Below are 26,575 nucleotides of genomic sequence, written 5' to 3' on the forward strand. Positions count from 1 at the left end.
GTTCTAACCAGGCATTAATAAAAACCTTCCTGCTTTGCTTTTCAACTTCAGGCCTGGAAGCACACGATGTAAACACAGATTCAGAGACACTTGTAGACATTTTATACCGCCAACTTCTCAAAGCCTTCTCGACTCAAAGGCCCATTAAAATAAAAAGCAACTCAACATGAGAATATCAAGGTAACTTAACAGCATCTACTAAAATTAAATGTTTGTGTCTGTGGATATACCGTATTTTTTGAAGTTGTGTATTTGATGTGAGCTAAAATTATGTCTTAAGGGGTGATTTACCCTTTACTTATCAAAACAAAACAATCCAAACGCTTTATAAACATTCTTAAAATTCTGTTTTCACTTTGTCATTATGTGGTACTGACTGCAGATTAATGAGAAAAAAATGAATTTAAACAGTTGTTGCAGAAATGTCAAAGTCTCAAAAATAGATTTCAGCCATAACAATTGGTTCTGTTACTTGGTGTACAGTTTGTAGCATTTCTATGCTTGATGTTCTCTGTACTTGCTGCATGTTCTCAAATCAGATTCGTGTTTTATTTATTTGCAGCATTTTTGTCTTTCAAAAAAATGTGTTGTCAGTATGGAAGATGTTTTCCATACTAGATGAACGACCTGTTCCTGTCCAGGAAACTGAGGACACAGAGGGCCATGGTTCTTTTAAACTGAACAATATAAGATCAGAAAATGACCTGATGAACATGACATGTTCTGATGAAGCAGCTTAGATGAGTTTTAATCTCTAAAAGTAATAAGAACCAAGGATATATTTTTTAACTTTGACTGTTGCCTATTTGGTCAGAAATATGTAATGTTACAAAGCAGTTAACAGGTGTGTTTGTGTTCCAATACACACCACACTCATACTCACTTCTTTTGCAGGCGAATGTATGCGGTAGAGAGGTTGTTCCATGCTTCTGCATTCTGAGAGGATAAGGGAAATAAAAGGAAAAGACAGAGGGGAGGAGGGAGATAGGTAGGAAGAGTTGTAGAAGATAACAGAACATACTTTATATAAGAATGGCAAAGAAAATGTCATCTTCAAATAACTACAATTGGCACAGAGGAGTCAAAGGTGTGGTGTGAAGAGCTACCATTAAAGCATCACCAAACAAGTGGATTCTACCGTAAGGTGTATGTCTGTTCTCTGAAATATCGACATTTTGGCCAGCGCGTGTGTGTGTGTTGCAGACTGTGAATAAGATACCAGAAGTGTCAAAGGGGGCTGACAGGTTATCTTCTGCTTGTTCTTCCCCATGTTATGATGTAGTTGGTGAATTTCTTTTCAATGTTCTCCTGTGTCTTACTTACATCCGGCTCTAGTCCCACACACCTCTGGAAAGCCTTTGCAGCTCCATCATAGCCCTCCAGGGCAAAGTAGGCACAACCGAGGGAAAACCACACACCGAGCTGTCCAAAGACACATACACACACCCAACAAAAATGGGTCAAACAAAAAAAAAGTGAGTCAAAGTATTAAATCTAGGCACAAATATCTCCAAAGATTAACTACAGCAACAAGTTATCTGAATTCGAACAAGATTTATAGTCTATTATAGAAAATGTTAAAATGTCAACCTGTAAAGTAGGGAAATTAGTGACTGGGGCACCATAATTTGATTTTGACATTGATGTACACCTCTAATGTAGACTAGAGACACATTTCTGTTTATACTGCAGTGCAGAAATAGTTGATCGATACCTGAACTGGCTGCTTTAGTCTATGACTCTGGCACTTGGGGGAAGGCTGCTAGCAGTAAAGACATCTTGGCAGTGGAGATGTTCCTGTGTTAAAAGGGCAGGGTAGACACCTTCTGTGCTTGCTGTGCCCCTTCAGTGTGTGTTGTCTAATAAACCTTAATTTGAGTAGTGCTCAGTGTTAGCCTTTAAAGGTTGTTGCCAAATTAGTGTAGTGCATTATGTATGGTTTCTCCCCCTCCCCACTGCCCCGCACTCACACTGCACTTGAATGATTTGACCAGAGCACATGTCACCACGATACCGGTAAAGAGATGCACACAGTGGCTCACAGGCCTGCTATGTGTCTTGCTGATGCGTGGGACAAGATAATATAAAAGGCCCCCCTTATAGAAATGGGAAATTCATAAACTTATTTAAAGAATGGAACAGACCAATCATAGACTCTACACCACATAACTATCACATTTTAGAAGAAATATATTATACATTTTTTCTCATCAGTCTTTCAAAATTAAATGTGTAAAACAGGTAGGCTGCTGGCATGCAATGAACGAATGAAACTGAAGCACCGAAGTGTCCTGGTAGAAAACCATACACAGGACTGTTTCTGAGGATGCGACTATATATATATATTCGGTGCGGGGAGACCATCACCAGTGTGGGCCCTCAGGCAAGGTCGTTAACGCTACTAGCCTACCTCATTACAAATGAGCGATAGAAATACTGGAGTCATACCGGCTCGGACGTCACCCGGGTCAACAAGGTCCGTGTCAGGTGCTAGGGGACCAGGGCAACTGGGCTACTGGAACAAGACACTCGTGGACGAGGGCTGATAACAGAGAACTGTTGGAGTGCTACTACATGAGTAACCCCGCGATAGGGGCTACATGAAGAGGATGTGGGACCTATGGCAACTTCGAAACCCATCATCTACACTAGGGCCAAAGCATCTAGTAGCTCAGTGTTCCAACATCTGCAAACGGCAACTGCTATCACAACTGGAGATTGAAGAAATACAACACAAATGCTACGGCAAGGGGGAGCCAGGACGCCAGGTCAGGGGGGAAACAACACCACCCCCACCTGAGATTGGGTATCAAGCCCCAATGACAAGCCCCAACATGCTCAAAACAAGAGCAGCTGACCTGAGAGTGAAGATCGTAGGCAAAGATGGACACCTGGAACCTCCGCAGCCGGTTACCAAGACTAAGTGAAGTACTCTCTGAAAGTCTACTAGAAGATGTGAATGCAGCATTACGAACAATCCCCACTGTGACCATCACCGAGACCAACAAGCTGATATACACCACGGCAGCAGTGATCCTTGAGATGCTTGGCCACAAAATACATTCCACCACCAAGGACCAGTACCCTGCATGGAGAAGGAGGTTAGAGGCAAAAATAAGGGCAACACGGAGAGTTAGCCAACTATCAGAACTGCAGAGAAGGGGGATGAAGTTGGGAAAGAAATACAGCAGGCTGTCCATACCAGAGGCCCTGGAGACTGCCAAACAACGACTCACAGCCCTGGCCACACGCCTTGAAGAGGTACACCAGAGAAATAGAAGCACGGAGAATAAACAGGATGTTCTCCACCGAACCATCCGAAGTGTACTCTCAGTGGGAGGGCAGTAACACGAGAACAGACCCACCAAGGCTGGAGACTGAACAATACTGGAAAAACATATGGGAGAGGGAGGCATCACATAACACCAATGCCCAGTGGCTGGCAGACCTGAGAGCAGACCACAGCAACCTCCCTGAACAGGAACCAGTAACCATCACAACAGCAGATATCCGAGAAAGGGTCTCAAACATGAAGAACTGGACAGCACCAGGGCCTGACATGATCCACACCTACTGGCTAAAGAAGCTAACTGCCCTCCATGAGCACCTGGCAGCTCAAATGAACCAGCTGCTAATGGATGGGACTCACCCAGAGTGGCTAACTGAAGGCAGGACAGTCCTGATCCTGAAGGACCCCCAAAAGGGAGCAGTCCCATCCAACTACCGTCTGATAACCTACCTCTGCACAACATGGAAGCTCCTGTCGGGCATCATAGCGGCTAAGATGAGTAGGCACATGGCTCAATACATGAGCGGGTCCCAGAAAGGAATGGGTAAGGACACCAGGGGAGCAAAACATCAACTACTGGTGGATAAAGCGGTCACTTGAGACTGTAAGACCAGGCAGACCAACCTGTGCACCGCCTGGATTGACTACAAGAAAGCCTACGACTCAATGCCTCACACATGGATCCTGGAATGCCTGGAGCTGTACAACTTCAATAGGGCCCTAAGAACCTTCATAAGGAACTCAATGGGACTGTAAAAAACAACCCTAGTAGCCAACCTCAAGCCGATAGCACAAGTCTCCATCAATTGCGGCATCTACCAAGGAGATGCTCTGTCCCCACTGCTGTTCTGCATAGGTCTGAACCCCCTCAGCCAGATCATCATTAAGACGGGCTTCGGATACCGACTACGAAATGGGGCAACCATCAGCCACCTCCTGTACATGGATGACATCTAGCTGTATGCCAGGACTAAGCGAGACATCGACTCACTGATCCACACCACCAGGATATACAGCAACGACATTGGAATGTCATTCGGACTGGACAAGTGTGGTCGAATGATAACAAAGAGAGGGAAGGTTGTCAAGACTGAAGGAGTTGAACTCCCAGAAGGCAGCATAGTGGATGTTGAGGGAAGCTACAAGTACCTTGGAATCCCACAGGCAAATGGGAACCAAGAAAAAGCCGCAAGGAAAGCCGCCACAGCCAAATACCTACAGAGAGTAAGGCAAGTCCTAAGAAGTCAGCTAAATGGGAAGAACAAGGTCCAAACCATCAACACCTACGCCCTGCCGGTCATCAGATACCCTGCTGGCATAATAAGCTGGCCAAAAGAGGACATAGAAGCCACTGATGTCAAGACAAGGAAGCTCTTCACAATGCATGGAGGACTTCACCCCAAATCCAGCATCCTGAGACTGTACACTAAGAGGAAGGAAGGAGGCCGGGGACTGGTGAGCGTCAGAGCCACCATCCAAGATGAAACAGCCAAGATCCATGAGTACATCAGGAAGATGGCCCCAAGCGATGGAATACTTAGTGAATACTTAGTGAACATCAGAAAGAAGGAACATGAGAAGCTGGAGAAATACCAAGGGCTTAAAGAAGCGCTAGAAAAGATGTGGAAGGTGAAGGCAACAGTGGTCCCCGTGGTAATCGGCACCCTCGGGGCTGTGACCCCCAAACTGGGAGAGTGGCTCCAACAGATCCCAGGAACAACATCAGAGATCTCAATACAGAAGAGCGCAGTGCTAGGAACAGCTAAGATACTGCGAAGAACCCACAAACTCCCAGGCCTCTGGTAGAGGACCCGAGATTGAGGAAGACACACACACACCACCCATATATATATATATATATATATACTGTATATATAGATCTAGATATATATATATAAATAAATAAATAATGGGGTTGAACTAGTACTTGAAGCTTCATCTTCCACTTGCCAAATTAGTGTAGTGCACTATGTATGGTTTCTCCCCCTCCCCACTGCCCCGCACTCACACTGCTATCTTTTTGGAATAATCCTTTATAACTCTGCTGTCATTTTCTCAGTTTTTCTATTCTCTTCCTTTCTGAGCACTGGACTTTGGCTTTCATCCGGAATATTATAGGAAACAGGTTGACAAGCAGGCCCATCTTCTAACAACTCTAGAGGAGTAGTAGCACTTTCATTGGGGCAACTGCCAGAAACATTTCACAGAACCTGCAGATAAGATAAGGACTCCCTCAACCCTGGAAGTTTTTGACCTGTTAGTTTGAATGGATTAATCATGAGATGGGCATCCAGATGATCCATCCTTCTCCTTGGATGACTAAAAGGGATTTGACAAAGTTGAATGGGCCCTTTTGCAGTACCCTTAAAAAAAAACTTGGCTCTGACAAGGGTTTTATAAAAATGGGTTAATGTCATTAATTCAGATTGAAGAGCAACAGTAATAACAAATGCACTGATATCACTCTTCTTTTACTCCCAAACAGGGAGAAGATCTCAGTCCAGTACTCTTCACAATATTTCTGGGACCATGGGCTAAAAAGTGTGATGTCACTGTTAAAATAAGAGAAAATTGATTTCACACAATATGCAGGTACTAGCGGTTTCTACAGCCATGTACATAGCTGTTTTAAAGATTTTACAGACTTTTCTTTAAGACATGAACATGCACCAAATTACTCCCTAGCTCATTTACTTAAGGCATTGCTTCATGGTCGATAGACCAAATACAGTATAATATACAACCTGAGCAACAGTTTCTATCTGGTCCTTTTAATATCTCTAGATTAGGGCTCAAGGAAACAACTATTTTAATAATCAGTGGATTATGTTTTGGATTAATTAGATTTTTACAAAAGAATACAGAGAAGTCTGTTTTCAATGTCATACACAAAAATAAAACTATTTTAAGTGTGATGACATTAAAACAGATCTTAAATATTACTACATAGAAAAAAATGCAATGGTTTACTAGAATTTCATACTTAAATCAAAACTGAGTGACGCATTAACCCTACTAAAGAAACATGCTTTCAGACATGCACTTGGTGAGCTGCATGTAAAAACGCAACTGTCCGAGGAATAGAGACTGGACATTAGCTGGACTTTGCTTCTAGGAGTTCAAAAGTCTGGGTAAAACGACAACTGCAGACTCTACCTGAATGTGACTGTCATGACATTGACAAATGTTTACAGAAACATTTAATGCAGACTAGCTCTGACCAGCGTGTGTGGCATTTTCACTGTCAGCCTATCAGACACAGTGGCTAAAAAAAAATAAATAAATAAAACTAAATGCACCAGAGGAAATACAGACATGAAGATTAAAAAACGTGGAGGTTAAGGGGAACATGGGTCTCCTGCCTGTGTCTTAAGAGTCAATGTGGACTGACATCAGATAAAACAGAAGTTTGTCTGCTCAGTGAGATATAGAAGTTACTGTGTCAATTGGCCTGAGAAACAAACATTTTACTAGCTGACTGATTAGCCATTTAATAGTGGAAAAATTGAGCCACAGAGCATCACTTACAGAATATAATCAAATACTGGGGTATCTGTGGAGTTGTTAGTGGTGTTCTTTCTTTAGATAGCTGTCTGCTAAGTATTTTTGTACAATATAAAATGACCAAAAAAAAGAAAAAGAAAAATGTGGGATTCCAATAAGAACTTCTCATGGCTAGAAAGGATCGGAATCAAATCCAACCAATTAAACTTTTGACATGCCCCATGATGTCAAATGTAAATGTCTAAGATGTGAAAATGCTCTTGGCAGAACACCACAATGGAAGTATGTGGAACAATGAACCCAACATTTCTATAAAATGCAATCTTCACTCCTTTTTGATACATTTAGTAGACTTTGAACAGATTAGCCATGACCCAGGCAGTGTCCCCAGTACTGGTACCTGCATGGTGTTGATCTTAAGTGACTGCTCAAAGCAGTCGACACACTGCTGGAACTCCTTGTTGCGGAGGTGCAGCAAGGCTTTGGAACGCATGGCTCTGGCACTGCGTCTGCCTGACAGCTCCCATGCCTGATTGTAGTACTGATGGTCCCTCAAAATGTCACCCAGTAGGCAGTAAAGACTGGGTGTCTCCTTCTTCTCCAACTCCCTGCGAACAATCTCTTCAGCCTGAGAAAAGAGGAGGAGAAGAGAGACTGAGCATAAAAAAACAAAGTAATAGGAAGAAAATGAGATGTAAACAAAACAGAAGCTTATTACGAGGCCTGTAGAAAGTTACTTTTTCCTCTCCAAAAACTTAAATAAGTTAGAGATTATGTTACAGGCCACTGGGACACCTGCACTCATTGCACTTCAACATGCAACTACATGCTTACGATCACTCAAAATGAAGCTCATGCTATTGTGAGTCTGGAATAATGAACAGACTTTCGTATTCCAAATCCCTTCATGTTGATTTAAACTCTGAAGTGCAACAGAGTGGTGCACCAGTGGTGCACCAGTGCACCACTTGGCAAGAGTTTAAACTGAGTCAGGCAAAAGATTACTGTATGCTGTGTACACGTATTTTCTTATACATGAACCCAAACCTACTTTTTGGTCTTATTTTTCTGTGTAGCGATGTAATTTTTAAATGCTGTGTCAGTTAGTGTAGACCCTGACCAGCAGTCGTCATTTCAGGTGGGAAGACCATCGCCATGGTGCTTCCTCCTCAGCAGACCTCTGCTGAATTGTTCATTTTGGGGAATTCACTGTGATTTAGCACAAGTGACAAAAGACTAAAACAGTTCAGAATAGACTGCCAGCCAGCTGCTGCTGCAGCTGTAACTTGATTAATTATTAGTATTAATAAATAACTTTGGATTACTTTTATTTTACACAGTATAACTTTTAACGAATGCATTCAATGCAACCACAGGGGGGCACACTCCACTGTCTTCATGTGCTGGTACCAAGTCCGGGTAAATGCAGAGGGTTGTGTCAGGAAGGGCATTCGACGTAAAATTTAAGCCAAATCAAACATGCGAATCACAAATATGACTTCCATACCGGATCGGTCGCGGCCCGGGTTAACAACGACAGCCACTGGTGCTGTTGACTTGCAGGGTGCCAGTGGAAATTGACTACTGTTGGTCGAAGAAGGAGAGGAGGAAGGCGTGTTTGTGGGCAAAGAGAAGAGGAAGGGCAGGAGTGAAAACTAGAGAGTTGGCTGATATGATGGAGAAAAGGAGTGGGGTCAGGAAGCCAGGTGGAAAGGCAACAAGGCTTATAGATTAGGAGCAGGGCTCAAGCTGTTTTATCATGGTGTGGATGGAAAGGGGAATGGAGTAGGAGTTATCCTGAAGGAAGATTTTGCTAGGAATGTTCTGGAGGTGAGTGTCAGATAGGGTGATGAGTCTGAAGCTGGAAGTTGAAGGTGTGATGTTCAATGTTGTCAGTGGTTATGCCCCACAGGTTGGATGTGAGTTAGAATAGAAGGAGAAATCCTGGAGGGAGATGGATGAGATGATTTAGGGTATCCCTGGTGGTGAGAGAGTGGTGATTGGGGCATACTTCAACAGACATGTTGGTGAGGGAAACAGAGGTGACAAGGAAGTGATGGGTAAGTTTGGTATGCAGGACCGGAATGCAGAAGGACAGATGGTGGTAGACTTCGCAAAAAGGATGGAAATGGCTGTAGTGAACACATTATTCCAGAAAGGGAGGAGCATAGAACATATAAGAGTAGAGGCAGGAGCACACAAGTTGATTACATCTTGTGCAGACGTTTCAACCTGAAAGAGATCAGTGACTGCAAAGTAGTGGGTGGGGAGAGTGTAGCCAGACAGCATAGGATGGTGGTGTGTAGGATGAGTCTGAGGACCAAGTGGTGGACGTTGAAAAAGGAAGAATGTTGTGTGGCTTTCAGGGAGGAGCTGAAACAGGCTCTGGGAGGTCAGAAGGTTCTTCCAGATGACTGGACAGCTACAGCTAAAGTGATCAGGGAGACAGGTAGGAGGGTATTTGGAGTGTCATCTGGATCATCTTATCAAGCAGATAAGGAGACTTATTGGTGGAATGAGGAAGTTCAGGAGTGTGCTAAGAGGAAAAGGTTAGCAAAAAAGAAGTGGGACACTGAGAGGACAGAAGAGAACAAACAGGAGTACAGGGGAATTGCAGCGTAAAGTGAAGGTAAAGGTGGCAAAGGCCAAACAAAGGGCATATGAGGATTTTATGATAGGTTGGACAATAAGGTATGAGGAAGTCTGGAGTGGCAGAGAAGTATGTTCGAGTGGTGCAGGACATGTATAAGAGCTGTAAGAGAGTGGGGAGGTGTGCTGTAGGGGTGACAGAGGAGTTGGAACTGCACCAAGGATCGGCTTTGAGCCCCTTCTTGTTTGTTGTGGTGATGGACAGGCTGACAGATGAGGTTAGACAGGAATCTCTGTGGACAATGATGTTTGCAGATGACACTGTCATCTGTAGTGAGAGCAGGGAGCAGGTGGAGGAAAATCTAGAGAGGTGGAGGTTTGCTCTGGAAAGGAGAGGAATTAACCCTCTGGGGTCGACGCACGCGCCGGCGCGTTTTGACGCATCTTTTTCTGATAAGGCCGAAACAAACTGAAATTACTCCGTCAATTCTGATCGTACAGATAAAAGAAGTATATCATTCAAATCTGTAAAGGGTCTAGTTTTAGTGGTATACCATCATAATAACAACAAAACGTTGTGCTTTTTTTAAATAAAGAAAGCCGACAGGGTGCGCTCTCGGGCTTTTCTGTCTCTGCCATTTCTCTTCACAGACGCGTAAATAAAACAACCAGAATCTCAACGAATACTTGGCTCATAAAAATAAGAATTATATGGCTAGAAAGCTTGAAATGTTTTCTTTTGAGTGAAACAATTCAAGTCAAAAACAAATTATCACTTTTTATTTAATCCGTATGAACGTAAGGAGAAGTCCGTTTTTTCCTGTCTCACCTCATTACAGGTAATGCGGTCCCGCCTTGTACACTGTCCACTGTTCACATGTAAATAATCTCAGGTGAACCAGGTAAATATGTGCACGCCCCCGAGAAATGACACAAAATATCAAACTTCATCATAGAATTTACTCACTTTTTCGACGCGTTTGGATGATGGCGCGTTACGCACGTGAAGCGGCGCTCCTTACATTCCTCACAGAGACAAATAGTTTAGCTTGTCCTCAGAGTAAAAACACTGATTTTAACTCAAATGAGGATCGTTTGCTCCTCATTGTGTTGTATTGTACAGCACTAATCCGTCCCATCTACATTGACTGAAAGGCTCATTATGCGCGCCTTTGTCTGGACGTTCAGTGCGTCTTTTGTGTTCTCAGGTAAATCACATGACTATTCATCCTCAGACACACCCTCTTGCATATGGCCTTTCTGGACAAAAAGTGTCTTAGAAAATTTAAATCAGTGTATTGTTTACTGTGAATGTGTGAACAAGATGACATTCACAGCACTCTGAAGTAAACACTTTAGCCTACAACATGCTGGTCTCCAAAGTCTTGTGAACCAATGTTCTGTTTGTGTTTTATGGTCTTATTTCAGTGAGTAAAAAATTGTAGTTTTTCACTAGCCATGCATAAACACTTTTTTCTCAAAAACACAATAATGTATAAACTTGAAGCTCACATATTATTGTAGCCAATTTTGTGCTTATTAGACTTTAGACATTAATATGTTTAAAAAACACTGAAAAAAGCACAAATGTCAGGACATGTCAAAATTTGTCCAGGCCCCAAAAACCCCCTCAGACCCCAGAGGGTTAAGGTTAGCGGCAGTAGAACAGAGTACATGTACATGTGTGTAAATGAGAGGGACTTAAATAGAACGGTGAGGTTACATGGAGTAGAGGTGAAGAAGGTGGAGGATTTTAAGTACCTAGGGTCAACAGTCCAGAGCAATGGAGAGTGTGGAAAATAAATTAAGAGACGTCTGCAAGCAGGTTGGAACAGGTGGAGGAAAGTGTCAGGTGTGATGTGTGACAAGAGTGTCAGCAAGAATGAAAGGAAAGGTGTACAAGACAGTGGTGAGACCAGCAATGTTGTATGGTTTAGAGACAGTGGCACTGAGAAAAAGACAGGAGGCAGAGCTGGAGGTAGGAGAGCTGAAGATGTCGAGGTTCTCTCTGGGAGTGACGAGGATGGATAGGATCAGGAATGAGTACATCAGAGGGACAGCTCATGTTAGTTGTTTTGGAGAAAAAGCCAGGAAAGCCAGATTGAGATGGTTTGAACATGTTCAGAGGAAGGACAGTGAATACATTGCACCTGAGGGGATTGTTTCCAGCAAGCATTTCACTGCATATGCAAGCATTTCACTGCATATCATACTGTGTATGACTGTGTATGTGACAAATGAAAATTTGAATTTGAATTTGAGGAAAGATTTCCCTAACAGCCGTCAGCTTCTGAAAGTCAGTCTGCTGTTTTTCTGTTTCACAAGGATTTTATAAACCAGCAGACAAGGATTTGATAAAATCAAAAGTGTCTTACTGAATGAAGTTCAGAGTCCAGAATTAGCAATTAGCAGGCCCTGTTAGCTAGCGTTAGCTAATGCTAGCTAACATTGGTGAGCGACTCATATTGAAGAAAAGTTAAAAAGGGAAACCCGTGACAATGACATGCCCCAAAAATGACAATCTGCTACTTCAGAAAGCCTACAAGAAGATTGATGACTTGAAGGAAGACATCCGACGTCTGTCCGATGATCTTTGACAGAAGGACTCCTTGTTGACCAGCGTCCTCGACATGGCCTCGAAGCAGTCCAAACGGATTGCCTCCCTTACCACAGCTCTCCAAGACACGGCTCTGACAACCTCACGACCATTCCTCTGCTCAACGCCTAACCACCATTTCTCTGCATCATTCTTCCTGGGCGGAAGTTATGAGCCATGGGAGGAAGAGGAGCTGAGAGCCTTCTTGTCCCGGGTTAAGCCTTTCCAACCACTATGCGGCCCTGCCCTCTGACAGATTGATTCACCCAGCGGATGCACCTCCGGTCTCAGCTCCATCAGATCATGGTCTCCAACCAGCCCGCTGTCTACATGGACTGTTCGCCACTGAACGTCGTTGGCACTCGGCTGGTGCGCTGCCTGCGGACTTCTACAACGTCTTTAATTGTTTGAGACTCCATAATCAAACAGGTCCAGTTCTTTAATGTGGTCACTCACTCTTTCCCTGGTGCGACGGTTCCGGCCATCCTGGTTAAACTTCCGGGGCTGTTAGAATCCTCTCCTCCTTCCATCGTCAAGGTTATTGTTCTTGTGGGATCTTGTGACACGACTCTTCAGCACTCTGAACTGTCTAAGAAAGATTTGAATGCCCTTTTTAGTTTTCTAAGATCCTGCGGCACGTCTGTATTTATCTCTGGCCCGATTAGGTAGAGGAATTGGTAGAATTGGGCGCTTCAGTAGAATCCTCAGCCTTCATACTTGACTCCTATCTGCCTGCAAGTCGCATCATCTTGGTTTTATTGACAATTTTAATATTTTCTGGGATCGACCCACACTCCCACACTCTTTAGACATGATGGTTTGCACCCTAATTGCCTGGGCAGCCGCATGCTTGCTGCTAATATGCAGCATGCTGTCCAGTGTATTCCCCTAGATTGACTATCCCTCCACATAACACCCAGTGATTCTTCCCCCACACCTTTATCTCAGAGAGTCGCTCGCTTTAACATGTGTCCCAGTCTTGTGATCCCCCCGCTCTTGAGTTCCTTGTCCCATCCACCATAAATTAGCTTTGGATAATCCTTCTTCGACTAGTTGCCATTACGCTTCATCTGTGGGGTGTCCCACCAGCACCCTCTATGCTCCAATCAGTGTTAATAAAATCCCTGTTATAATCACGAACAGACAGCAAACAGGTTACACAGCGGCTCCAAGAAACTATTTTAATTTTGCCCTGCCAACACTGGAAAAGCCTCCTCAGACCAGCCCCAATATTAATACCTCTAGTACAAGATTTGGTCTCTTAAACGTCAGATCACTTTCCAATAAGGCTTCTCTTTTAAATGACCTTATTCTTTTCCAGAACCTAGACATCTTTTTCCTAAACGAAACTTGGCTGAGAATAAGCGAGTGTACCCAGTTGCAAGAGCTCTGTCTTCCTGGCTTTATTTATTTTAACTCCCCCAAATTAAGTGGCCGGGGCGCTGATGTTGCTGCGGTCTTTAAAAATCACTTCAAATGCTCCCTTCTCACACTAAAGCAGATAAATAGCTTTGAAGCTCTTTCGTTTCTCATCCACTGCTCTGTTCCTGTGTGCTGTACTGTTATCTACCGCCCACCGAAAGTAAACAGTAATGTTTTCTCAGAGTTCTCTGACTACGTTGCTGACATTGGTGATAGATATGATGAAGTAATTGTTGCTGGAGACTTTAACTTTTATACAGGTAATGTTACAAACACTTTAGCAAACGAGTTTATCAGTCTAACTGAATCCTTCAATCTGGTTCAAAACATAAAAGGCCCCACCCATATCCTGGGTCACACACTTGACTTAATATTCACTTTAGGATTGACTCTAAACTCCATTGAGTTGAAGGATTCCGTTTCTGACCATAAATGCGTTTTAACTTGTATCTGTCTTCACCCAACCATTGTACCCCAAAAAATCCACCATCAAACTGCGTCTATTTAACGACCAATCAGCAGTTAAATTCACGAGAACCTTCACTATGTTAATGCAAGATGAGTCCTGCGCGTCACATGTAAATGATATCGTCAGCTGTTCCAATAATATTTGTGCCTCTGCTCTAGATGCAGCTGCTCCTCTAAAGACTGCCAAAATGTCTCGTAAGGCTACCAGCGGGCAGCCTTGGTTAGACAATAGTATTCGTAGAATTAAAGCTGAGTGTAGGAAGGCAGAGCGTAGATGGAAGAAAACCGGGCTTCAGGTGCATTACGAAGACATGAAAAACTCATTACTCCACTACAATACTATGGTAAAGAATGCTAGAGCTAAATATTTCTCAGATCTGATCGCTACTCACCGCCACAACCCGAGGTTTCTATTTCAGACTGTTGATCAATTGGTTAACCCAACCCCTCCCAGCATCCTGGCCGAAAGTGAAGCGGAGTGTTTTAGAAAAGAATCAGTGCAAATTTTTTATTTATTTTAATGATAAAATTGAATCTATTAGAGCTTCTATTACCCACAACTCCTCACCAATCAAAGTTTCTCCCATATCCTTATCAGAGTTACTACAAATCATGTCAGATATGAAACCCTCTTCTAGCCCAGTGGACATTATCCCAACTAGGCTTTTAATTTCTATTATTGATTTGCTTGCTGCTTTTCTTCTTAACCTTTTATATTCTTCTCTGGCAACCAGGTCTGTCTCGGATTATTTTAAAATGGCATGCGTGCAACTGCACTTGAAAAAACTGGGCCTTGACCCGTCTTGCCTTGAAAATTACAGACCAATTTCCAAATTGCCCTTGATATCGAAGGTTTTAGAAAAATATGTGTCTTTTCTCCTACACCAAGCCACAGATAGCTGTAACATTTTTCATGAATTTCTATCTGGCTTTCGCAAACATCACAGCACAGCTCTTTTAAAGGTGACTAATGACATTCTGCTGGCGTCCAATGCTGGTCTGTGCTCTGTTCTTGTCCTTCTGAACCTCAGTGCTGCTTTTGATACAGTCAATCACCACATTTTGTTGGAGTGACTGAAGCACTGGGTGGGAATAACAGGTTCTACACTGGACTGGTTCTCTTCTTACCTGTCCAATAGATCGTTTTGTGTCTCCGTTAAAAATTACAAGTCTTCTTTCTCTCCAGTAAAGTATGGAGTCCCACAAGGTTCAGTGCTGGGACCAATCCTATTCTCCTTTTATGTGTTCCCTCTCGGACATTCCTTCCTACCATTGTTATGCCGATGACACTCAACTGTATTGTCCGTTTAGACAATACTTTAGACCATGGAAGGTTGAACCCTTTACATGAATGTCTCACTGAGATAAAAAGTTTGATGGCTCAAAACTACTTGCAGCTGAATTTTAATCAAGCAAAAATAGTTGTTATTGGTCCACAACATATAACCAAACATATTCTGCCCTGTACAGACCCTCTTTTACATAACTCAACAACCGCTGCAAAAAGTCTTGGTGTTTGGTTTGATACTAAACTAAACTTTGTGCGCCATGTCACGAAGACTGTCCATGCTTTTATTTCTTCACGCCTTGACTATTGCAACAGTCGATTCACCTGCCTGTGCCATAAATCGATTAACCGGCTCCAGGTTGTCCAGAACTCAGCTGCAAGACTCTTGACTGGAAAAAGTAGAATTGACCATGTCACTCCTGTTTTAGCTTCCTTGCACTGGCTCCCAGTACGTTTTAGGATTGATTTTTTTATTAATGACTTTTAAAGCACTGCACAGCCTTTCTCCAAGTTATATATCCCAGCTGCTACAGCCGTATAAGCCTGCTCGTAGCCTGAGATCCTCTGACAGAGCTCTTCGATGTATCCCCAATGCTAGAATGAAAACCAGAGGTGATAAAGCCTTTGCAGTTAGAGCTCCCAAACTCTGGAATGACTTACCTGAAGAAATAAGTTCAGCTGACGCAGTACCATCTTTTAAAGCTCTCCTTAAATCTCACCTTTACCGACAAGCCTTTCCCCTCATCTCCTTTAAATGGGGACGACGTCTTATCCTCCTTAGTATTTAGGATTTTATTGTTTTTTTTTATGTCTGTTATTGTAAAGCACTTTGTAACATATGTTTAGAAAAGTGCTCTATAAATGGATTTTATTATTATTATTATAAAGGATGCTGAGGTTAGAGCTGCCAGGAAGGAGGCTTAGAGGAAGACCAAAGAGGAGGTTCTTGGATGTAATGAAGGAGGACATGAGTATAGTTGGTGTGGGTGAGGAGAATACAGAGGATAGGGTTGAATGGAGGCGGATGATTTACTGTGGCGACCCCTGAAGGGAGCAGCCAAAAGGAAAAGAAAAACTTTAACAAATGCACTCGTCCCCAGAAAAGTATAATCTATGCAGTTTGTTGCTCCTGTTGCAAATTTATTTACCAGTACTCAATCTGTGCCATGTGTGACTTGACTTTGCTAATGTATACATGTATTTATTTTTAAGGATTATGGTTAGGTGAGGATAAGTGTAATGCCTAACCATTACACTTATCCTCACCTAACCATAATCAAGTAGAAGTAGCTCATAGTGTCCTGCATGAACTGCTCACCTTCATGTCTACACTGAGCTCTTTTGATTTTCTGTGTGCACACTATGGTGAGAGGTTGCTGAAGCAGACTGTAGGGAGGGCTATGGATGGTGCCTTTTTTTTTTTTTTTACCTATTTCTGCTGTTTTAATGTGAACGTTTCTATTCATTCCTATATACTGTATATACAGTGGGTACGGAAAGTATTCAGACCCCTTTAAATTTTTCACTCATTGTGTCATTGCAGCCATTTGCCAAAATCAAAAAAGTTCATTTTATTTCTCATTAATGTACACTCAGCACCCCATCTTGACAGAAAAAAAAACAGAAATGTAGAAATTTTTGCAAATTTATTAAAAAAGAAAAACTGAAATATCACATGGTCATAAGTATTCAGACCCTTTGCAGTGACACTCATATTTAACTCACATGCTGTCCATTTCTTCTGATCCTCCTTGAGATGGTTCTGCTCCTTCATTGGAGTCCAGCTGTGTTTAATTAAACTGATTGGACTATATTAGGAAAGGCACACACCTGTCTATATAAGACCTTACAGCTCACAGTGCTTGTCAGAGCAAATGAGAATCATGAGGTCGAAGGAACTGCCCAAGGAGCTCAGACACAGAATTGTGGCAAGGCACAGATTTGGCCAAGGTTACAAAAGAATTTCTGCAGCACTCAAAGTTCCTAAGAGCACAGTGGCCTCCATAATCCTCAAATGGGAAAAGTTTGGGACGACCAGAACTCTTCCTAGACCTGGCCGTCCAGCCAAACTGAGCAATCCTGGGAGAAGAGCCTTGGTGAGAGAGGTAAAGAAGAACCCAAAGATCACTGTGGCTGAGCTCCAGTAGCGGTAGGGAGATGGCAGAAAGTTCCACAAAGTCAACTATCACTGCAGCCATCCACCAGTCGGGGCTTTATGGCAGAGTGGCCCGACGGAAGCCTCTCCTCAGTGCAAGACACATAAAAGCCTGCATAGAGTTTGCCAAAAAACACAGGAAGGACTCCCAGACCATGAGAAATAAGATTCTCTGGTCTGATGAGACCAAGATTGAACTTTTTGGTGTTAATTCTAAGCGGCATGTGTGGAGAAAACCAGGCACTGCTCGTCACCTGCCCAATACAATCCCTACAGTGAAACATGGTGGTGGGAGCATCATGTTGTGGGGGTGTTTTTCAGCAGCAGGGACAGTACGACTGGTTGCAATTGAAGGAAAGATGAATGCGGCCAAGTACAGAGATATCCTGGAAGAAAACCTCTTCCAGAGTGCTCAGGACCTCAGACTGGGCCGAAGGTTCACTTTTCAACAGGACAATGACCCTAAGCACACAGCTAAAATAACAAAGGAGTGGCTTCGGAATAACTCTGTGACCGTTCTTGACTGGCCCAGCCAGAGCCCTGACCTAAACCCAATTGACCATCTCTGGAGAGCCCTGAAAAAGGCTGTCCATCAACGTTCATCATCCAACCTGACAGAACTGGAGAGGATCTGCAAGGAAGAATGGCAGAGGATCCCCAAATCCGGGTGTGAAAAACTTGTTGCATCATTCCCAAGAAGACTCATGGCTGTACTAGCTCAAAAGGGTGCTTCTACTCAATACTGAGTATATCTCATGGTCATAAGTATTCAGACCCTTTGCAGTGACACTCATATTTAACTCACATGCTGTCCATTTCTTCTGATCCTCCTTGAGATGGTTCTGCTCCTTCATTGGAGTCCAGCTGTGTTTAATTAAACTGATTGGACTTGATTAGGAAAGGCACACACCTGTCTATATAAGACCTTACAGCTCACAGTGCATGTCAGAGCAAATGAGAATCATGAGGTCGAAGGAACTGCCCAAGGAGCTCAGAGACAGAATTGTGGCAAGGCACAGATCTGGTCAAGGTTACAAAAGAATTTCTGCAGCACTCAAGGTTCCTAAGAGCACAGTGGCCTCCATAATCCTCAAATAGAAAAAGTTCTGGACGACCAGAACTCTTCCTAGACCTGCCCGTCCAGCCAAACTGAGCAATAGTGGGAGAAGAGCCTTGGTGAGAGAGGTAAAGAAGAACCCAAAGATCACTGTGGCTGAGCTCCAGAGATGCAGTAGGGAGATGGCAGAAAGTTCCACAAAGTCAACTATCACTGCAGCCATCCACCAGTCGGGGCTTTATGGCAGAGTGGCCCGACGGAAGCCTCTCCTCAGTGCAAGACACATGAAAGCCCGCATAGAGTTTGCCAAAAAACACATGAAGGCCTCCCAGACTATGAGAAATAAGATTCTCTGGTCTGATGAGACCAAGATTGAACTTTTTGGCGAGACTTTCTCCTACTAAACAGCTGCTTTGATGATTTTCAGCCGGGTTTTAGGCCCCATCACAGCACTGAAACTGCACTTATCAAGGTGACAAATGACATTCAACATTGATGCTGGCAGAGTCTCTGTCTTACTACTGTAAGATTTACTACTTACTTACTAACGATCTGAGTGCTGCATTTGACACAGTGGACCATGTGATCCTGTTTCAAAGGTCAGAGGACTGGATATGCATGTCTGGTACTGCCCTTATTTGGTTTGAAGACAGGAGGTACTTCATTGAAACTGGTCTAAGCTAAAAACCTTTCTTTTTAGTTCTGTATATGATAACTGAAAGTGTTTTATCTGCACTGATTCTTTTCTAATTTAATTTGTAAGCAAATCTTTTATTCTATTTAAAATCTATATTTTATTGTTTTATTTAAATTTTTTCATATGTACTTTTAACTTTAACTTATTTCTGTAAAGCACCTTGAATTACTCTGTTTATGAATTGTGATATACAAATAAACTTGCCTTGACTTCCTCATCTGTTCTTGAATTTCCTTAGATCGCAGTATGATGTGATGATTTTTAAATTAGCTTTCCATAAATGTGGTTAACCCTCTGGGGTCTAAGGGGGTTTTGGGGTCCTGGACAAGTTTTGACATGCCTTGACATTTGTGCTTTTTTCAGTTGCTTTTAAACATATTAATGGCTAAAGTTGGATAACACTGTAATCAGCACAAACTGGGCTACAGTAAAATGTGAGCAGCATGTTTATACATGATTGTGTTTTTGAGAAAACAGCATTTATGCGTGGTTAGTGAAAAACTAAAAATTTTTAGTCACTGAAATAAGACCATGAAACACATACAGAACATTGGTTCACAAGACTTTTAAGAAATGCATCTTGTAGTCTAAAGTGTTTGCTTGAGAAGACAAAGACCCGCACAATGAGCTTTTCAGTCAATGTGGCTGAGAGCGAATTAGTGCAATATAATACAATCCAATGCAGATCCAAATGTTCGTCATTTGAGTAGTGTTTTTCCTCTGAGGACAAAGCAAACTCCTCGTCTCTGTCTGGAACATACGCTTCTTCACCCGCGTAGCGTGCCATCATCCAAATGCACAGAAAAAGTGAGTAAATTCTATGATGCAGTTTAACGGTTTATGTCATTTCTTGGAGGCGTGTACATAATTATGTGGCTCACCTCAGACTATTTCCATATGAACAGTGCACTCAGTGCAAGCCGGGATCACATTATGAGGTGAGACAGGAGAAAAAGCACCGCTCCTTATGTTCATACGGATTAAACAAAAAGGAATGATTTGTTTTCAACTTGAATTGTTTCATTTAAAAGAAGACACTTCAAGCTTTCTAGCCATATATTTCTAATTATTATAAGAGAAGTATTCGCTGAGGTTCTGGTTGTTTTATTTACGCGTCATGACAGAGACAGAGATGACAGAGAGCGAACACTGTCTGCTTTCTTTATTTAACAAAAGGACAGCATTTTGTTATTATTATGAGGGTATACAACTAAAACTAGACCCTTTACAGATTCGAATTACATATTGCTGTTATCTGTACAATCAAAACTGACGGAGTAATTTAAGTTTGTTTCGGCGTTATTGGGAGAAGATGCCACAAAAAGCGTCGGCTTCACAAAGACTTTTTCTCTGGTTCTCACCAACCTTAATGATGTTTGAGAGTTAAGACTTGGGTTAAGGTGTAAGGAGAGAATTAGGTTTAGGTTGAGGTTTAGTGTAAGGGCTAGGGATTGCAGTGAGTGTCTTCATAAATACAGAAAGACCAACATTCATGTGTGTATGTGTGTGATATACCTTGCCATGTTGGCCCAGTCTCTCATGGCAGATAACTACATCCTCCCAGAGCTCCAGCTTTTCATAAATGAGCAGCGCTGAACTGATGCAGCCAAGGTCTGTTAGTAGACTGGCCAGCTGTTTCTGCAGAGGGAGAGACACAACACTACTGGGTGCATTCATTTATGTATACATAGTAGTTGGTAGTGTCACACTGAGTGCATAAATTATGGACAAAAGAAAACAATACATATCATCGGCATAACAGTTATGAAATCAGCTTAGTGTATAAAGCAAGACTATAAGCTGATTACGGAAGTACATGTAAACACTGGGATACATTCAAAGACTGACCTGATAGTGTGAGACAAAATTCAGGGCATCATCAAAATCACTAAATTTCATCCTCTGGACCACAAACCCCTCAAGAAAACTTTGTAGGAATCCATTTCAATATATATATATTTTTTTAGATATTTCAGCCTGGACCAGTCAACAAACATTATTGTCCTTGGAACTAGAAAGGCTGAAAATAACAACAAAGGTGTTTATTTAGATGGCCAGCTATTGCATATTTGAAAGCTGTTTTTGAAAGCACTTTGAAATGACTGAAAACCACAGGCTGCGTGAGAAGTAGGACAGCAACTGTATAATTTACAGCATGCTTTAGAAAATGGTCAGCAGTAATGTAAAATACACTGTGTATTGTGTTATTGGTCTGACATGCAAAACCAACAGTATGTAAAGAATGAAAATGTCCTCACTCCAAAGGCGTAAAAATGAAATAGTTTCTCATGAGAACAATGTACAACATACACACAGAAAGACCACATCCCAGCCCTAGTCATAAAAAGCCCGTCAGTGCTTTGTTAATACAGACCATGGTTCTACTGTGTGGAGAAAATGCATCACAGCTTCTGCTGCAATCCTCTGCGTCAACCCACTTTAAAGTCCCCAGGCTTCAATAACGGCTCCTCAATTCCAGCTTTATTGCTGTTATCAGTTATTATATTATATTATATGCTGCCTGTGTGATGTCTCCTCTCCAACTGATCTCTCCCTCTCATACACTACTCCTCCTTCAATATTCTGGACAAATCAAAAATTTTCTGTGACTGCATATTCTACTACTACTCTTTCCATTTTATCCTTATCACTGTCCTGGGCTGTATTGGCATCTTCTGTGTTAAAAGCACCTGTAGAGTTGTCCTAAAAACAGTGCGAGTCATAGTGAGAGTGGAAATAACCCAACAGAGACTATCCAATCAAAGTTTAGAAACCATTATCTAATTACAGCAGGTCTGTCAAGCTTTAGATTTCCCCACATACTGATGCATTGTGCATAAAGCAAAAAGCAGTTTATCAATACAGTAAAAGCACAACCGTCACATACGTTGTATCTGAAGGCTTTAGAGGGTTATTTTTTCCACACGAGACAAAACAGGTAATAAATTCAGGGAAGAGTTAATCAATTCTTGGCCATTCTGCGCATTGTCTCTTGGTTTACCATAATGAACACAAATATGTAACAGAATTTTGAAATAAAAAAAGATGTTACCTGAACAACCCATCTTGGTGGGACTTGGCAGCAGTAGAAGATTTTGAGCCGCTCTGTGACAGCACAGTTCTTGTCTTCAAAATGGTCTACTATAGCCTGCAAAAGAAACCAATTACTGCTTCAAGGTTAACTGTCGAATGAGAATATAGAGTTTTAGAATATACAGTATCTCACAGAAGTGAGTACACCCCTCACATTTTTGTAAATAGTTTATCATATCTTTTCATGTGACAACACTGAATAAATGACATTTTGCTATAATGTAAAGCAGTGAGTGTACAGCTTGTATAACAGTGTAAATTTGCTGTCCCCTCAAAATAACTCGACACACAGCCATTAATGTCTAAACCGCTGGCAACAAAAGTGAGTACACCTCTAAGTGAAAATGTCACATGAAAAGATATAATAAACTATTTACAAAAATGTGAGGGGTGTACTCACTTCTGTGAGATACTGTAGCCTTATTAGGAAATCACTTAGGGACAATAGGCAAGTACAGACTTATTTATCTGATTATGTGAATGATTATTTGCATTTACTTTGCATGTCTGTATAAGTAGTGGCCTCAGCCTAATAGGAGCTGAGCAACAGGGGAACAACTGGGGAAGACTGATCGATTGTGTTCTATTCTGGTTTGCTCCTTTCTTGCAAGAAATATATTCTGGGAAAAGACAATCTGTCTGCACTCTCTTTATTGCTCATCCAATGGTTTTTGCCACAACAATTACTAGCTAATTCTGGGGGTGTCACTGGCTATCAAAAAAAAAGAAAAAGAATATCAGGTTTACTTCTGAATGATTTAAAATTGGCAATGTGAATGCAAGGAGATTGATCAGAAGGATTACAAAGGTTCTTTACAGCTGTAGTTCGTGTAATCTGGTGATTACAGAAAGAAATTTGGTTGCAATGAGAATTTAAGTGACGAGGGCAAATCTTCAGAAATGTGTTTTTTTTGAAATTTTGGTTGTTCCATAACATCCATAAAGGTACTGCAAACAAACAGTTTTCAAGTGCAGTTTAAGTGTAGGTGAAAGAAGTGTCTATCTTAACTGGAATAAATAACTATGCCGTTGGTGCAACAATGAAAGTGAACACCAAAACCAGGGATGATCCTGCCAATTGGGGATATGTAGGACATCAAAGATAAATCAAAGCTTTGCAATGCTAGGGCCAAAAATGGACCATAGCTGTTCTTATCCACACCCCCAAACCACCACCATGGCCTCCAAAACAGCACCATCACCTCCCCCCAGTTGTTCCACCACACCCAGCAACATAGAGGCTTCCTCTACACCCCCAGTCCTCTCTGTTTCTAGCAGTCAGCTGAAAGGCAGCTGGAGAGACTGGACCGGAACATGGCTGCAGATCCTGAATCCTGATGGCCTGTGCTAACAGCTGCGTGGGATTCTACCTTACCTGTTTAACATCAACCTACATCAGGAAAATGTTCCAGTGCTGTGGAAGATACCCTGCCTTCTACCAGTGGCCAAGAAGTCCTCTGCATCTGTCCTCAATGACTATAGACCAGTCAGCCTCACATGAGACATATAATAAAAGTCCTGGAGAGACTCAGACCCCAGATGATCTCCCAAGCCTTGCTGCAGTTTGCCTACAGCCCCCAGGCTGGAGCCAACAATGCCATCACCAACCTTCTTCAATAAGCTCTCTCTTAATGGGACATAGCAGATAGAATGGTAAGAATCATGTTCCGGGCTCTGTCAAGGGTGGAGAGTAGGTGGAGTACACAGGCTTGGTGGACTGCTTTATGCAGGGCTGTGGGAACAACTACCTACTTATGAATGTGGCCAAGACTAAAGATGGCCCAAAGTCCATTTCCATTCTGGGAGATAAGGTGGAGAGCAATAGGTACTATGACAACAGGCTTGACTGGAAGTGTAACACAGTGGCTGTCTACAGGAAGGGACAGAGCAGACTGTACTTGCTGAGGAAGCTCAGATCCTTTAATGTGTGTAGTAAGATGTTGCAGACCATTTACCAATCTGCTGTGGCCTGTGCAATGTTCTTTACAGTGAGCAACTTGAACAAACTGATCAGGAAGGCTGGCTACGTGCTGGGGACTTCTCTGGAGCCGCTGGGGCTGGTTGTAGAGAGGAGTATGCTGCACAAGCTGTTGAAAAGTATGGAGAGCACTGCACATCCTCACCACAACCTACTGGTCCGACAGCTGAGTACCTTTAGTCAGTGAGGACTTCAGCTATTAATTCTTCAACACTGTCTATTTTTGCCATATGCATACTGTAGGTTTACTGTTTTAAGAAAATGGAGGTACCAATGTTATCAAATAAAAATACTGTCCTAAATGTGGTAATTCAAAAGTAAGTGTAAGTGCAGAGCCTTAGAAGTCCTGACATCTATGAAAAATGTGAAAGACAATGGAATAGTAGTGTTTCAGCCACCCTAGGCCTAAGACTATTCAAATGTGGAATACTGAGTACAGTTTAAAAATAAATGCTGTCTTTATGCATTAATTTGAAGAGTCTGAGAATAGTCATCTATTAGAAACACAGACAGATTTTATTAAACTCAGACTGGTTTAGCAGTTAAGGAAAAAGTATTCAGCATTTGTTGCTTAAATTAAAGTAGCAATACCATGATGTTGAATTTAGAAAAAAAAAAAAAAAAAGAGTTAAATTTCACTCAAGTGAAAACGCATTAGAATGAAAATAATATGTATACATCACTTTAAATTTTTATATATAGCTACTTAAGTACATTACTTGAGTAAATGTACAAAATTACTTTCTGAAATTGGTCTTGGCTCTGGAAGCTAAATACACTTTTTAGTCATTAGTGGACATCCTTTTATGTTCAGTTTTTAAGAATATATGACATCTATGATTGTTATGCACATGGAGATAGAATAATACAAATAATACAACCATCTATGTCAGTCATTACCTGGGTCTGCATCATAGCTCTCTCTACACACCGGGAGCTTCCTTTTTCCAGTTTAGCCCTGAGGCAAAGTGCTGCAACTTCTACAGCCCAGAATTTGGGCTGTGACAGTAAACACTGCAGAAAAACATGGGGGAGGGAGCAGAAAAAGAAAAATTTTTAGTGCATATGAAGTTATTTAGGATGTCTAAAAAAACCAGACTTTGGGTCCACAGTTTGTCCAATTGCAGTAATGAATTGCTCTGGCAAAATCAGGCCAAAGACCTCGTCCAAACCTATAATTCTACAAGTATGATTACAATTCAAAGGGAGAGAGCACAAACTAGGGGAGAGAGAGAGCACAAGGTTAGTGGCATTCAATGGTGGAATATACATGTGGGGGGGGGTTAGGGTAGGGGAGCTCAGTGCACCAATGGTCCTCGGGCAGTCTAGGCCTATAGCACCACAACTAAGGGATGGTTCAGGGTTACCTGAAGTCAGCCCTAACTATAAGCTTTGTCAAAGAGGAAGGTTTTAAGTCTAGCCTTTAAAGTATAGAGAGTGTCTGTCTCCTGAACTTAGACTGGGAGCTGGTTCCACAGGAAAGGAGCTTGATAGCTAAAGGCTCTGCCTCCCATTCTGCTTTTGGAAACTCTGGGAACCACAAGTAGACCTGCCCAAGCCCTCAGAGACAGAATTGTGGCAAGGCACAGATTTGGCCAAGGTTACAAAAGAATTTCTGCAGCACTCAAGGTTCCTAAGAGCACAGTGGCCTCCATAATCCTCAAATGGAAAAAGTTTGGGACGACCAGAACACTTCCTAGACCTGCCCGTCCAGCCAAACTGAGCAATAGTGGGAGAAGAGCCTTGGTGAGGTAAAGAAGAACCCAAAGATCACTGTGGCTCAGCCCCAGAGATGCAGTAGGGAGATGGGAGAAAGTTCCACAAAGTCAACTATCACTGCAGCCATCCACCAGTCGGGGCTTTATGGCAGAGTGGCCCTACGGAAGCCTCTCCTCAGTGCAAGACACATGAAAGCCTGCATAGTTTGCCAAAAAACACATGAAGGACTCCCAGACTATGAGAAATAAGATTCTCTGGTCTGAAGAGACCAAGATTGAACTTTTTGGCGTTAATTCTAAGCGGTATGGGTGGAGAAAACCAGGCACTGCTCATCACCTGCCCAATACAATCCCTACAGTGAAACATGGTGGTGGGAGCATCATGTTGTGGGGGTGTTTTTCAGCTGCAGGGACAGTACGACTGGTTGCAACTGAAGAAAAGATGAATGCAGCCAAGTACAGAGATATCCTCGAAGAAAACCTCTTCCAGAGTGCTCAGGACCTCAGACTGGGCCGAAGGTTCACCTTTCAACAGGACCATGATACACAGCTAAAATAAAGGAGTGGCTTTGGAACAACTCTGTGACCGTTCTTGACTGGCCCAGCCAGATCCCTGACCTAAACCCAATTGACCATCTCTGGAGAGCCCTGAAAAAGGCTGTCCATCAACGTTCATCATCCAACCTGACAGAACTGGAGAGGATCTGCAAGGAAGAATGGC

The 26,575-nt window shown here is 42.4% G+C and overlaps 1 protein-coding gene across 2 annotated transcripts in view; it reads right to left on the reverse strand.

The window, feature by feature from the left end:
* ttc27 (tetratricopeptide repeat domain 27) overlaps positions 1-26,575 on the reverse strand; it is a 97,990-nt gene that overhangs the window by 11,199 nt on the left and 60,216 nt on the right. For both annotated transcript variants that reach the window (XM_026309100.1, XM_033325560.1), the window contains exons 10-15: positions 25,037-25,150; positions 22,118-22,213; positions 20,581-20,703; positions 7,194-7,421; positions 1,324-1,422; positions 884-936 (exon numbers count right to left, since the gene is read on the reverse strand). In XM_026309100.1, the coding sequence (XP_026164885.1) occupies positions 884-936; positions 1,324-1,422; positions 7,194-7,421; positions 20,581-20,703; positions 22,118-22,213; positions 25,037-25,150 (713 nt within the window). The remainder of the gene's footprint in view (positions 1-883; positions 937-1,323; positions 1,423-7,193; positions 7,422-20,580; positions 20,704-22,117; positions 22,214-25,036; positions 25,151-26,575) is intronic.

This window comes from Mastacembelus armatus, chromosome 15 (assembly GCF_900324485.2).
Source record: "Mastacembelus armatus chromosome 15, fMasArm1.2, whole genome shotgun sequence".
Lineage (NCBI taxonomy): Eukaryota > Metazoa > Chordata > Actinopteri > Synbranchiformes > Mastacembelidae > Mastacembelus > Mastacembelus armatus.